At 37.8% G+C, this 13,618-nt stretch overlaps 2 protein-coding genes and 1 pseudogene across 4 annotated transcripts in view; 1 reads left to right on the top strand and 2 right to left on the bottom strand.

The window, feature by feature from the left end:
* Nucleotides 1-8,099, bottom strand: part of COPS2 (COP9 signalosome subunit 2) — a 30,876-nt gene extending 22,777 nt beyond the window's left edge. For all 3 annotated transcript variants that reach the window (XR_002078046.2, XM_019442158.2, XM_019442159.2), the window contains exon 1: nt 7,973-8,099. Coding sequence is in view for 2 of the 3 variants with exons in the window: in XM_019442158.2 (XP_019297703.1) it covers nt 7,973-8,026 (54 nt within the window). In the remaining variant the exon portion in view is untranslated. The remainder of the gene's footprint in view (nt 1-7,972) is intronic.
* A 190-nt stretch (nt 8,100-8,289) lies between these two features.
* GALK2 (galactokinase 2) overlaps nt 8,290-13,618 on the top strand; it is a 137,887-nt gene continuing 132,558 nt past the window's right edge. The window contains exon 1 of the mRNA XM_019442156.2: nt 8,290-8,477. Within this exon, the coding sequence (XP_019297701.1) occupies nt 8,458-8,477 (20 nt within the window). The 5' untranslated portion in view covers nt 8,290-8,457. The remainder of the gene's footprint in view (nt 8,478-13,618) is intronic.
* On the bottom strand, nt 9,667-9,814 carry LOC128773369 (U2 spliceosomal RNA; annotated as a pseudogene).

The raw sequence follows: 13,618 nt of genomic DNA, 5'->3' as shown, positions 1-13,618 counted from the left end.
GCAATTAAGAGACACATACTAGGTACAGTAGCAGCTCAAAAAAAAAAAAAAAAAAAAGTTACAGGAAGGAAAAATGACCTGAACCAGGTCTAAAAGTATGAATAGGAGTTGCCTGGGGATAAGGAAGGGCATCTGAAACAAAGCAGTTAATATGTGTAAAGGTATGGAAGCTTGAAATGGTATCGCATATTTGAAAGAAGCATGAATAGTCAGATTGGGCTGAAGCACAGGATGTGTATAAAGAACTGATGAAAGATAAACTGGTATCAGAGGAACAGGACAACAGAAGTCTAGCAAGGAGTTTACATCAAGTGGAGCCACTCACTAAAAGATTTTACAGGGAAATAATCGCTTGTGTTTTAGGAAGGTACTCTGGTAGTAACGAAGTAGCCCACTGGATACTCTATAAACAACAGTCTGGTTAAAAGATGATGGAGGTCTGATTTCAAATAGGAGAAAAGGGAGGAAACAAGTGTAAGTATAGAAGATGTCAAATGATATTAAGGATGTAAAATAAAAAGGACCCACCACATGGGTACAGGATAAAGGGAAATAAAGTTATCTTTAGTGCCTATCAATGACTTGGTCACACACAGTGTTACTGATCAGAATAGAGACTATAGGAAAAGTATTAAACAAATACTGCTAAACACAATTCCCCTGTCAGATGAGAAGGGTATTAACTATAATCTGTAAAAGTTTAAAGAAAATACTTTTTAAAAGAGAATCTGATAATTCAAACAATAAAAAACAAAAATTTTTAAGAAACAAAAAATTTAAGCAATATATGAAAACACTTGAACGTTGTTAAAGGGATTGAAAAACTCACTAAATTTCATTAAGTACCACCTACTTATATAATACCTCATGTCCTGCCATCTCCCCAAAGCAATCTGTGATCCATGCACACCACCCAAACCTATTCTTCCTTCCCCAAATGTGCCACACAATTCAAAATCTCTGCTTTGACATAAACTGTTCTCTCTGCTAGGAATTCTAAACTACCTCCCCTATTAGCACACTTCCCACTTTTCTCCTATGATGGTTCCTAGCCCTAACACTGCTGGAAAACATATTCATCAAGGTTTGCCTTGTGATACTTTCTTCAACCCTACTTAGGAAAATAAATCTTCTCCTTAGTCAGCTTCTACATGACATGAATCTCTCTAACATGGAGCCTTGTGAGTGTGTTTTGTTCCCACCTCCCCTCATCTCACTACCATGAGCTTCTCAAAAAGCAGAACTTTCTCTTCCTCATCTTGGTATCCCCTGAGTCTCGTATAATACAAAATGCTCAGTAAGTGTTTGTTTAATTGAAATGAAAAGTGGATGAATGTTCGAAAGTAACATACAAAACTATATAGCCAGGGGCAATTTTCACTCTATGCTGGAATGGACCTACTGCTGAACAGGGTCAGTTCCACAGTTCCTACTTATTCTCCTGTACCTTGTCAATAAAAGTCTGTGAAATGTGCTCTAGGAAAACAAGACTCACTATTAACAATGTTCCTCAAGCCCTGACCATGTCGTGACAGCTATACTAGATGCCAGGCACAGAGAGGCAAAGGGCAAGGTCTCACTATCCTTAAGGACTAGATATGATACAAGTCCTAAGTAGCCATTTGTGGTTTAGACATTCATAAAGTTGCTCAAAGTTTTTAAAATTTCACTTAAGTTAACGGGTCCTAATTTATCTACAGTGTAAATCAGAACATTATTTTATTTATTCCAAACTGTTAGGCTTCAAATTAAATTTTCCAAAGAAAGTCATAAATGTCATTAGACCTGGGCTACAGTTTTGACTCTCCCACTAATTTGTCCTGTAAATTTAAGTAAGTCACTCAGACATGCTGCTGTAGTTTCTCTTATCAAATGGGGGGGGGGGGTAGGTCGAACCCTCGGAGCTTTCTAATTCCCGCTGAGGTCCATGTGTTTATTTTGAGATATAATATACAAGTACAAATTCACGCTGTTGAATATTCACAGTTAACAGATTTCAGTTAGGGGTAAAAAGCCTTAAATTTATCTTATTCTTAGCATGTAAGAGCTGTCTCCTGTTAACTTATCATTTTAGCTATTCTTGTTTGAACCTCTCCAATCTCATTATACAAAGTATACCTATGAGGTAATGCAACAGGACTTTTTGGAAATGCATCAAAACTTTTATTCCAAACCAATACTTATCCTTGAAGCAGTAATTTTTTTAAAAAGTGTTTCGGGGCGCCTGGGTGGCTCAGTCGGTTAAGCGGCTGACTTCGGCTCAGGTCATGATCTCACGGTCCGTGAGTTCGAGCCCTGCGTCTGGCTCTGTGCTGACAGCTCAGAGCCTGGAGCCTGTTTCAGATTCTGTGTCTCCCTCTCTCTGACCCTCCCCTGTTCATGCTCTGTCTCTCTCTGCCTCAAAAATAAATAAACGTTAAAAAAAAAAATTAAAAAAAAAATAAATAAAAAGTGTTTCATTTTATTTTAGAGAAAGCGCGTGAGTGGGGGAGAGCAACAGAGGGAGAAAGAGAATACATGCTGAGCATGGAACCTGATGGAGCCCTATGTGGGGCTCGACCCCATGACCTGAGCTGAAATCAAGAGTCAGTTGCTTGACTGAGCCACCCAGGCATCCTGAAGTAGTAATTTTAAGAGGTAGTAAAATTATTCCAATCATGATACGAATGCATATTATGAAGTAATGCTTCTGAAATTCTGAAGAAACACTTCAGAAATACTTTTGAACAGTTTTGTTCAACACTTTTGAAACAGTTCAAAAACACTAAATATTTCTGACCTAAAACACTATCACCCGGTTTGATGGCCCCACTCATTTATCAAATATGACTCAGAATACAGTTTTCGACATCTATAAAAAAGGATAAAGCCTGATTATCACTGAAGTTTAAAAAAGAAAAAAAGCTGCACATTGTTTATAACAGCAAAAGAAAACAGGCCAAATGCTTAATAAGAGAGAACTGGTTACATAGAGTATGGCACATCCACACAATCAAAGCAGCTGTAAAAAGAATAAGTAAACTTTTGTATACTTTACATGGAATAATCTCTAAGATAAATTAAAAAACAAAGAGAGGGGGAAAAATGTGTATTTTGTTACCTATGGGGAGGAATGGGAACTGGACAAATTGGGAACAAAAATAGAAAGGAATCTTTTTATATTTTTTAAACCATGTGCATATATTACCCATTATAAAAAGCTACATGGTTCAGGTTCTGAAGACAATTTTTAAGAACTCTAAAAAATTTTGAGCAATGACATAATTACTGTGTGACCTCTCATGATCAAAGTTAAGAATTTTGTTCATAATTTGTACCCTGGAACCTGTCCCCTTCTCACTTCAGCAATAAAAGTAATACAGGTTCACTGTGAAAGGTTTGTAAGAAATAAATTTTAGTTTTCCTGACACTTTTCAGATCTTGTAGAATTTTTTCTATATTTTCCCACTCAATAAAATAAATTTTATTCCTACCCAATAAAATTGTAATACAGATTACATATTTATAGTGGATATATGTTCACTGTGTTCAGAACATTGGTGATCAACCCTTTCTCTCCCAGGTGAGGGCTCTCAATTACAGTGCGCCATCCACAGAGGAGGGCAAGCAACCCATCTCCCTCTCTACAGTGAGCCAGTGGTTCACAGAAGGCTACACAGACATCAGCTGGAAAAGTCCTTCCTAGGGCTTTGCTGTTAGTTCTAGCAAGGAACACCTTTTTGGCTTTGGGTTATAACGCTAGGAAGATGCTGCATTACATCTTGTGAAGGCAATTATGCCAAAACAGTGAGGAAAGCAGACCAGGAAGAGAGACAGAAACAGAAAAAAGACCCACTACCATCATCTGAGCCATGAATCCAGCCATATTCCTACTTCCTGGTGATGTAAACCAACACATGCTCTTTTTAGTTTAGGCTTGTTTGACATATATTCCTCTTATGCCCAAGAGTCCTGACAAATAAAAATGATCAAAAGTTTTTCATATCATGGAATATTGTTTAGTAGTATGGTTTGAAGTGCCAACATAGCATTCCACCCCATGGATATATGATAATTCATCTATAACCTTATTAATATCAATAGTATTCCCCTCCTATTGATAACTTGGAGTTGTTTCCAATTATTTACAATTAAACATGTTAAGTTTCTTTTAAAAGCCTCAGCTGTACAATCATATATCATCTTCATGAAGTCTACATGCAACTCCAAATGTGTGTGCAACATAGAAAACACTGGCCTAGACCATAAACAGTATATTGTTTGAAAATACGTACAACATTTTGTCAAATATTAACTTACTGGGACAAGAGTCTCAGAGTGAAATAACCTTTAACATCAAAGCTCCTCATATTGCACAATGATAAGTGATAGTCCTTATACCAAATACACAAATTCCTAGAATCATTCTTTTGCCCTTGTTCTTATATTGCCACTTCTTTTTCAAAGGAGATTACATATCTTTTTGTAGTAATTCAAAATTATTTTTTAAAAAATAGTGTTAGTTTTTAATTTGTTAAACTATGTTCTAGGGTTTTTTATAACATGAGAAAATAAAGTTCAAGCCATCATTTGCTGATCTTGTTAAAATGGTAACGAAGTAAGAGATTCCATAAAGATATCCTATAGTTAAGACTGACACCTCTCCTTCCCAAAAAGCAAAGAACAAGTAAATATTCAGGGCATTAAAATATACTAAGTATTAGTATATAGTATAAGTATACTATATATGCTAAGACCAAAAAAAACCACAACACTATTAAACATTCATTCACTGATCACAGCTATGAGCTTGACTAGGGTAATATAAGACCCACAGATTGGTAATACATTTAACCAAGTGGAATTACTCTACCTGTTTGACAATTTTTTTTGCTTGCAATACATTAAACTCAAATATACCGTGCCCTATCACAGGATCTACTCAAGGATAGATTGTTGGAATGAAGTCAGTCTGTCCTAACTCCTTTCTAAAAAGATTACTAGAAATACAAAGCAACTTCACGCTAGAATGGCTGGACGGTGGAATTGCAATAGTTAACTTACCAATAACCTTATTTACTTACCGAGTGGCAGTAGAGTTATTATTTAGTATTATTAGACCAGCAAATAATCAAGACATTTACCAGTATCATCTCCTACTTCTCCATTTAATGCTACATAAATTCCTATGCTTAGATAATGCCTGTGTCTGCCTCTAATAAAAAAATAAAATAGGTCTTAGAAATAAGAGCTCAAGCAAATTAATTTCTTTCACGCTTGCTTCTTTTTTTTAAACTAAGTTGGTTCTCTTTTCTTCTAGATCTTGGGCATAAACCATTATTTACTTCCTTAGATAAAAACAGTATAGTTTTAGAAACAGATTTTTACTTTGCCTGGTGGTATCCTAACTACCTATTTCCACTAGATGGGACAAGTACAAAAAATGATTTAGGGTATTAAAATTTATCAATAGACAACCTACAAAAGATATGCTGAATATATCTGTGGTCAGAAATACTCATGGCTTTAGTTAACATTTTGACTAAAATGAAGTGATGGCAAATTTTCCCACAAATCATACATTTCTTTTAATAAAAAAGAAATTTCCCTAAAAGAGCAAGTCAATTCTTTGGACTCTTTAAATCGCAAGAAACAGCAAGACCCAGGCAAATAACTACGAAAAAACCCCCAATAACTTCTCTTCTGACAACATGTAAGCATGAAATGGCAACCAGCTTCCCTCAATCTTTTTTTAAAATATTTTAAAGTAATCTCTATACCCAATGTGCGGCTTCAGTTTACAATCCTGAAATCGACAGTCCCATGCCCTACTAACTGAGCCAGCTATGTGCTCCCCCCCCCCACCTTAATCTTTCTTTTAAGTAGGCACCATGCCCAGCGTGGAGCCCAACACCCCAACACACGCCGGGCTTGAACTCACAACCCTGAGATCAAAACCTGAGCTGAGATCAAGAGTTCATGCTTAACCGACTGAGCCACATAGGCACTCCTAATTTTTTTTTTTTAACATACAGTGGTTTAAGGAAATTAACTAAGAAAGCATAAAATAAATTACTAAATAAATTTTATGCCATCAAAAGACTAACTCATAGTAAACAAAGCATAAAAGCTTTCACTACTTGATACAGGACTGAGAAGGCAGAATGATACCTATGTAAGAGATATGGGGGGGAGGGAGGACTATTTAACAGAATGCTGTGGGGGAAGAATTCATTTAATTATGTACAGTGTAAAATCTTACTTTTTTTGGTTAAGAAAATATAAGTCAAAACAACTATGTATTTGGCTTTGTATTGTACTGCATTATAGTGTAGGCTCTAAAAAGCTGGGAAAACCTAGCCAAGTTAAACAATATATGTTTAACAATAGAATTCTTGTGAAAACTGAGCACTACATGGGACAGTAAAATTCTCATTTTATGCCTCAGTGTAGGCCATTCCTACACCGCATTTTCAATGATGATCTTCAAGTTTATCACAGTGCTAATAAGTCAGGTACTCAATAAACTATTGTTTAGGAAAGATAAGCAGAAACATTTAAAAACAAAAATAAAAAACAGGCATATTTAAGAGACACTTCTACAGTTATTAAAATACCTGTAATATAAATAAATGTACAAATAAAAATGCACATGATATCACAACTAATACATTCTTAATGCACTTAATGTGCTGCCTACAACTGACTTGGTTTACACAAACTGAAACGTAAAGCAGAAATCAAAACTATTAGCAAAACTCTCCATTCAAGTTTAAGAATGATTAAAACCTCTACTATGATTTTCAGGTAACAGCAAGCATTTCCCTCTACCTTTTGCAAAGGTGCTTTCATTTAAAATAGAAAAATTAATTGTAAATTACTATACAAAGAAGTTTTACACGAATTCAAAACAATATATTAATGTCTACTCACGAATATCTGGCACTTAAAATATAAAATAAGTCAGATTTCCCTAAACATCTACTTCATAACTTTAGGATAATGCAGCATCACTATCACATGCAGGAACCATGCAACAACAACAACAAAAATTGGTGCTAATTCTTGGTCCGGATAATTTTCCTTAGTTCACACACAGATACTGTTTCTGAATAGCAACCTGTAATGGTAGTGAATTATTTTTGAAAATCTGTAAATCCGTTGATAAGTTAAACCCTGAATCTTCACACACCACCGTTCAGCTACATACATTCGCTCATTGTTATACGGTTGATATTTTTAACTTTGAATACTAGGAAACCTCTCAGTCAAGAAAAAAATCCATTGGGTCAATCCCCTTCTCCCTACCTCCCCCACACACCAAAACAAACAGAAAAACCCCCAAAACCTCCTCCCCAGCTTTCTTCTTTAAACAAAACAAGTAATTTAACTACTTCTTTTTCAGCTATCCTTGCTCTGAATTCTCCGCTGCACCTTTACCTTAAACCAAAACGGACCCCATACAAGACTTATTATTAAGCTCTGTTTCCAGGAGACTCACAAGTGGCGTTTCGCGGTCAGGACTGGGAGCAGTAAGGCCCCCCAGTTTTCAGACCCTTGTCTCAGCATTTCGTACTGTCTCAGTTCTAGGGTTAAGAAGAGGAGCCCAGAAAGCTGGGCCTGAGAGGGCAGAGCCAGGGCCTAGACCGCTGCACGATCCCCGAGGCGGCTCCGGAGGTGGGGAAGAGGTAGGAGGCACCGAAAACCGGACCCTGGAGGCCAGGAGTGTCCACGTAAACGAGGAGGCACTCGGACTTGGAGCACAAAGCTCGGGACCCCCCTTTGCTGCCTCCTTTACCCTCCCCTCCCCCATGCTGGAGAAGCAGGGCCCAGGCCCGGTGCGGGAAGGGGGAGGAGGTAAACTCGTCCTGTCACTGCACCGAGAGACGGGAAGAAGCACATGTTTTACGGGGAGAGGCCGCGGTGGCCCCTGCCCCAACCTCTAAAGCCAGACACCACCTCTAACCCCACAGTTCCGTCCCCTCCGCCTCACCAGGTCGTAGTCCTCCTCATCATCGCACATGAAATCATCCTCCATGTCAGACATCTTGGCCGGGAGGGGGGGAGAGGGAGGAGAAATTGGAGACAACCTCCTCCCACAATGCTCCACGGCTCAGAGGCGTCACTCGCAGCTTCTCCTCGCCTTCCCGTTGCTCTTAGAGGAGCAGAATGTTTCCTCCCGGAACAAATGCGCTCGGTATCGGGAGGATTCACTACGACGCCAAAAGGGAGTGCACTGCCCCTTCTTCCTGCGAGGCGGTTGGTGCCTTAGCAACTAAACCTAGCAACTGGGGAATCGTCTAGTGCTGAGGATCTCCGCTGAAGGGCCTTGGAAACCTTGAGCTCACACTGAGCAGTTTCCAGCCTCCTGGGCAAGGGAACAGTCTCTTCCCTTGCCTGGGACTCTGGAACCATTTCATTCTGGTGAAAGTAAGAGGCACCGTAGGACCAGAAGCCTTTCGCGGAGAAAAGGCTGACATGCCCGTCCTATTTGACAGGTAGTAGTATTTCTGCTTCATCTATTTGCCATTTTGCCCACATATTGTGGTGGGTATTCCTGTGATGTTTGGAGACCTTTTTAGAGGCACGGTTTACACCTAATGCGTGTTTGTAGTCGGCAAAACGATACTGTGGCTGTCCCACACCGTTAAGCATCAATCAATTGAGGCGCCTAAAGTCTTATTAAGTTGTTCAACAGGTTATAAATTGACCTTTACTGCCCTTACCCGAAATTAAGGTAACAGTAAACGACTGGTTTTTAAAATATGCATTATTGTTGCACAAAATCATTAGCAGAATTCAGAATGAAAAAATAAACACGAAATACAAGGGGGAAACTGCGTTTCAAACAGCACTTTCAATATAAACTTCCAGTTCTGTTCACTTGAATCCACAAATTTTATATAGTTATAGCACAGATATAATTTCGGATTATTTTTACACCAAGTTATGTAACAACATGGGACAATATATTGGGGGTCCCATTACATGGGACCGTATATTCTTGGCAATGATCATTTTAAATTTTTTTTAACGTTTTTTAAATTTATTTTTGAGAAAGAGAGAGACAGAGCATGAACAGGGGAGGGGCAGAGAGAGAGGGAGACACAGAATCTGAAACAGGCCCCAGGCTCTGAGCTGTCAGCACAGAGCCCAACGCGGGGCTCCAACTCACTGGACCTTGAGATCATGACCTGAGCCGAAGTGGGACGCTTAACCGACCAAGCCACCCAGGCGCCCCGGCAATGATCATTTTAATAGTTGGGTAATAATCCCTTCGTTGAATGTACCAACTCATAATGATTTACTTAAGCATGCCATTATTGTTACACATTTAGAATATTGCAAAACCAGTATTATTTTAAACAATTTTGCAGCTAATATATTTGTCAGTTTATTTTTTTCTTAGGAAAAAGCCCAAGAGGAGGAATTACAGTCTGGATTTTTTAGTAATCATTTAATTGTGATCTTTTTGGTTATAGTTATTAAAAGTTATATTTATAACAATGATACTGCCTACCTATAAACAAAGTTTTTCCCTAATAGTCTTTTCCTCGCACCGTTTTATTGTGAGAATTTCAAACATACAGAAAAACTGAAAGAATAGTCCAGTGAATATGTGTGTACCCACTATCAGATTTGTGTTTGTGTATATATTCCCTGAATCAATGGAAAGTAAAATGCAGATATCATGATACATCACTCTTAAGTGCAGCTATGTATATGTCCTAAAACCAAGGACATTTTCTTATGTTTTCAGATTATTACATCAAAAAAATTAATAATTCCCCAATGTCTTCTACACTTGATCTTAGCCAAAAGGCTGAGAAGCGATCCCCGATGTCTTCTAATACCAAGTCCATATTCAAAATTCCCCTGTAAGACATAGGATTTTTGAATTGGAAGAGCCTTTAATGATACCACTTTAGGGTCTAAGGCTTTCCAATCATGGCAGTTCATTAGATTATAACTTCCCAAATCCCATACCAGAGATTCTGATTCAGTAGGTCTGGGGTAGAACTTAGGATCCATACTTGTAAACCTTAAAACAAACAAACAAACAAACAAAAAAATCTCCCTATAACTGAGGTGACTTTCCATCCTAGTTTTCTGAGACAGCCCTGATTTAGTACTGCTGTCCCAGAATAATAATTGTCATCCATCACTCTCAGAAGTTTGAACCATAAGTCACATGGTTACTTTACCTGAAATCCATAATTCTTCAAAAGAGAAAATAGAATTCCAAGGTGGCTAAGAGGTTTATTTGCTCAGAGTAATCAGAACTACATAGTTGTGCTTTCTATTTGTATAGCAATTTTGCAATTATCTGTTAACCATGTACATAGTGATCACATGAATAAAACTGCATGTTGATTTACATTGAATTTATTGATATAATTTTCTGCTTTTTAATGTAATTCTTTTACAATGGAAAAATAATTATTCAACTTAAGTTAGTGACTAGGAGCACTAGAAAAACTGCAGCTAAATTTTGAGCATAATATTCTTAGTCATTTACAAATTTAACCAACCCAGTCTGGAAATTTTCTAAGACAGAGAAAAAGGTTTTCACAGTGCTTAGGGACACAAGTCCTAAAAAAATGTTTGTTGAATGAATAAATGTTAATTTTTCTTTAAAAAGTTTTAAATCTTTATATACTTATTTATTTTAACATTTATTTATTTTTGAGAGACAGAACACGAGCAGGGGGCAGGGCAGAGAGAGAAGGAGACACAGATCTGAAGCAGGGTCCAGGCTCTGAGCTGTTAACACAGAGGTGAACATGGGGCTTGAACCTGCAAACCTTGAGATCATGACATGAGCTGAAGTCAGATGCTTTACCAACTGAGTCACCCAGGTGCCCCATGTTTATTTATTTTTTGAGAGGGAAAGAGAGAGAGCGTGAGCAGGGGAGGGCAGAGAGAGAGGGAGACACAGAATCGGAAGTAGGCTTCAGGCTCTGAACTACCCATACAGAGCCAGATGCAAACCCATAAACAATGAGATCATGACCTGAGCTAAAGTCAGACGCTCAACTGACTGAGTGCCCCTAAATGTTAATTTTTTCTGTGCAGGGAGTGCCCTTATAGCTATCTCTATGCATCAAAATATTTTCTGTCCTTAAAGATCCATTTAAGTGTCACCTCACTCAACCTATCCTGAATACTTTGTGCAATTATGATAGTCTTTTTTTCTTGACATCAATTTTATTCAGTGGTAAATAATACATTTTTTAAAAATGTTAACAGGGAGCATTGATGTGATGTGATGCCTTTGTAGAAAGTGGATCCTAAGTTTTAAAAATATATATTAAGGGCGCCTGGGTAGCTCAGTCGGTTGAGCATCCAGCTTTTGATTTCAGCTCAGGTCATAATCCCAGGGTTGTGGGATTGAGCCCCGCTTTGGACTCCATGCTGGGCATGGAGCCTGCTTAAGATTCTCTCTCTCTCTCCCTCTGCCCCTCTCCCCTGGTCTCACTCTCTCTCTCTCTCGAATAAAAATAAAATAATATAAAGATATATATTAAACACTTTATTAAGGTATAATCTGATCAGCTTCATTGAGATACAATAGCTGCACATCCTTAAAGTGTACACTTTGATGAATTTTGACATATGTATACACCTGTGGAACCATTACCACAACCAAGATAGTGAGGATATTTATTACTGCAGAAGTTTCCTCATTACTTCTTGGTAATCCTTTTTCAACCCTCTTCTCTTTTCTCAGGCAACCACTGATCTACTTTTTGTCATATAGATTATTTTTCATTTTGTGAAATTTTATATAAATGAATCATACATTATATACTCTCTTTTGCCTGGCTTCTTTCACTCAGTATAATTACTTTGAGATTCATCCATATTGTTTCAATTGGTTTCAATTGATTGTTTCTTTTTATTGCTGAGTGTTCCATTGTATGGATATCTTACAAGTTCTTTGTTAACTTGTTGATGGATATTTGAGTTTTTTCAGTATTTAGCTTATACAAATAAAGCAGCTAGGAACATATGTGTACAAGTTTTTGTGTGGACATATGTTTCATTTCTGTCCATGGGGTGGACAGACTGAAGGTGGTCTTCTTATTACCCATGCTCTTGGATAATCCTTTTCCATTGAATGTGGGTGGGATCTGTGACTTGCTTCTAACCAATAAGATACAGCAAAGGTGATGTATGTGACTATGTGTATATAATTATGTTATACAAGATTGTAAACTCATCTTGCTGGAGAGACTCTATCCCCCTTGTTGCTTTGAGAAAGTAAGAGGCAATGTTATGAAGGATCATGTGTCAATGAGCTGAAGGCACCACCTGACCACGGCAAAAAGCTGTGGCCTTCACTCTGGCAATGCACAAGAACTAAATACAGTAAAACCTTGGTTTGCGAACATAATTCGTTCCATAACGCTTGTGACCCAAAGCACTTGTATCAAAGCAAATTTCCCCATAAAAAATAATGGAAACATAGATGATTCATTCCACAACTGAAAAATATTCATATAAAAATGATTACGATTCTGTAATGTAAAATAATAAAGAAAACACAAAATATGAAGAAAAATAAATTAACCTGCACTTACCTTTGAAAACCTTTGTGGCTGGTTGTGAGGGAGACAAGAGAGGAAGGTTATTATGTAGGACGACTTTCACTATCACTAGCACACTAACAGAATCACTGCTATCTATTGGCTCAATGGAATCTTTTTCTTTTCATACAACTTTAACAAGGAACCTATCCAATAGCACTTGCTTTTGCCTCCTTTTGAGGATTTCATAGAAATGTGACATTGCATTGTCATTAAACAGATTCATTGTTAGCACTGCTACAGCCTTATTCGGACTTGCTTTTTGGGTGGTGCTTTTCTACAAAATTTGGCACTGTTTCCCACATTTTACACATCTCCCTAATTTCATTTGAAGTGAGGGATTCCTCTGCCTTTTTCCCCTCCTCCTCTACAGACAAAACACAGATGTAGACTTCTTATAAAATCTTGCAATTTCGGCCACTCACATACATCATTCGTATTTCTCTATGGTTTTCTTCTTAACTTTCACAGTAATCATCTTCTTACTGCCGTTCTTTTCAACCTCTTTCTGTACGGGGGCCATTGCTCGCATGGATGTTGACTATAGTACAGTATTAATAATCTCTTGTCATATACTGTATTTAATGTAACTGGCAACAAGGCAGCTGAGGAAAGGGTCTATATCTGCAGGCAGCCTGACCTAGAATGAAGCAAAGCATTCCTAAGCTTACTGTTGTATGGAAAAGCAAAGGACTGTCCAAAAGGTGCCTTGAAGTGACAAAAATATACTAGTGTCAGTTGTGGGCACCTTCCAACATTCTGAAAAATCACTGATTTCTGCCAAACACTGTGGCCTGAGACTGAGCATCTGAGCATGGGACACAGTCACCCACAATCCCTCAGAGAGAGTGAGAGCGAGAGCGAGAGAGAGAGAGAGAGAGAGAGAACCATTGGCTCAGTTGTGATCATGTGACATTCAGCATCATGTACTACTCGTATTGCAAGACATTGCTTGTTTGTCAAGTTAAAATTTATTAGAAATGTTCGCTTGTCTTGCGGAACACTCACAAAACAAGTCACTTGCAATCCAAGGTTTTACTGTATTGCTA

This window comes from Panthera pardus, unplaced genomic scaffold (genome assembly GCF_024362965.1).
Source record: "Panthera pardus isolate Hobbes unplaced genomic scaffold, ASM2436296v1 HiC_scaffold_24, whole genome shotgun sequence".
Classification (NCBI taxonomy): domain Eukaryota; kingdom Metazoa; phylum Chordata; class Mammalia; order Carnivora; family Felidae; genus Panthera; species Panthera pardus.
The sequence above is the reverse complement of the archived record's forward strand: the minus strand, read 5'-3'. Positions and strand labels throughout refer to the sequence as shown.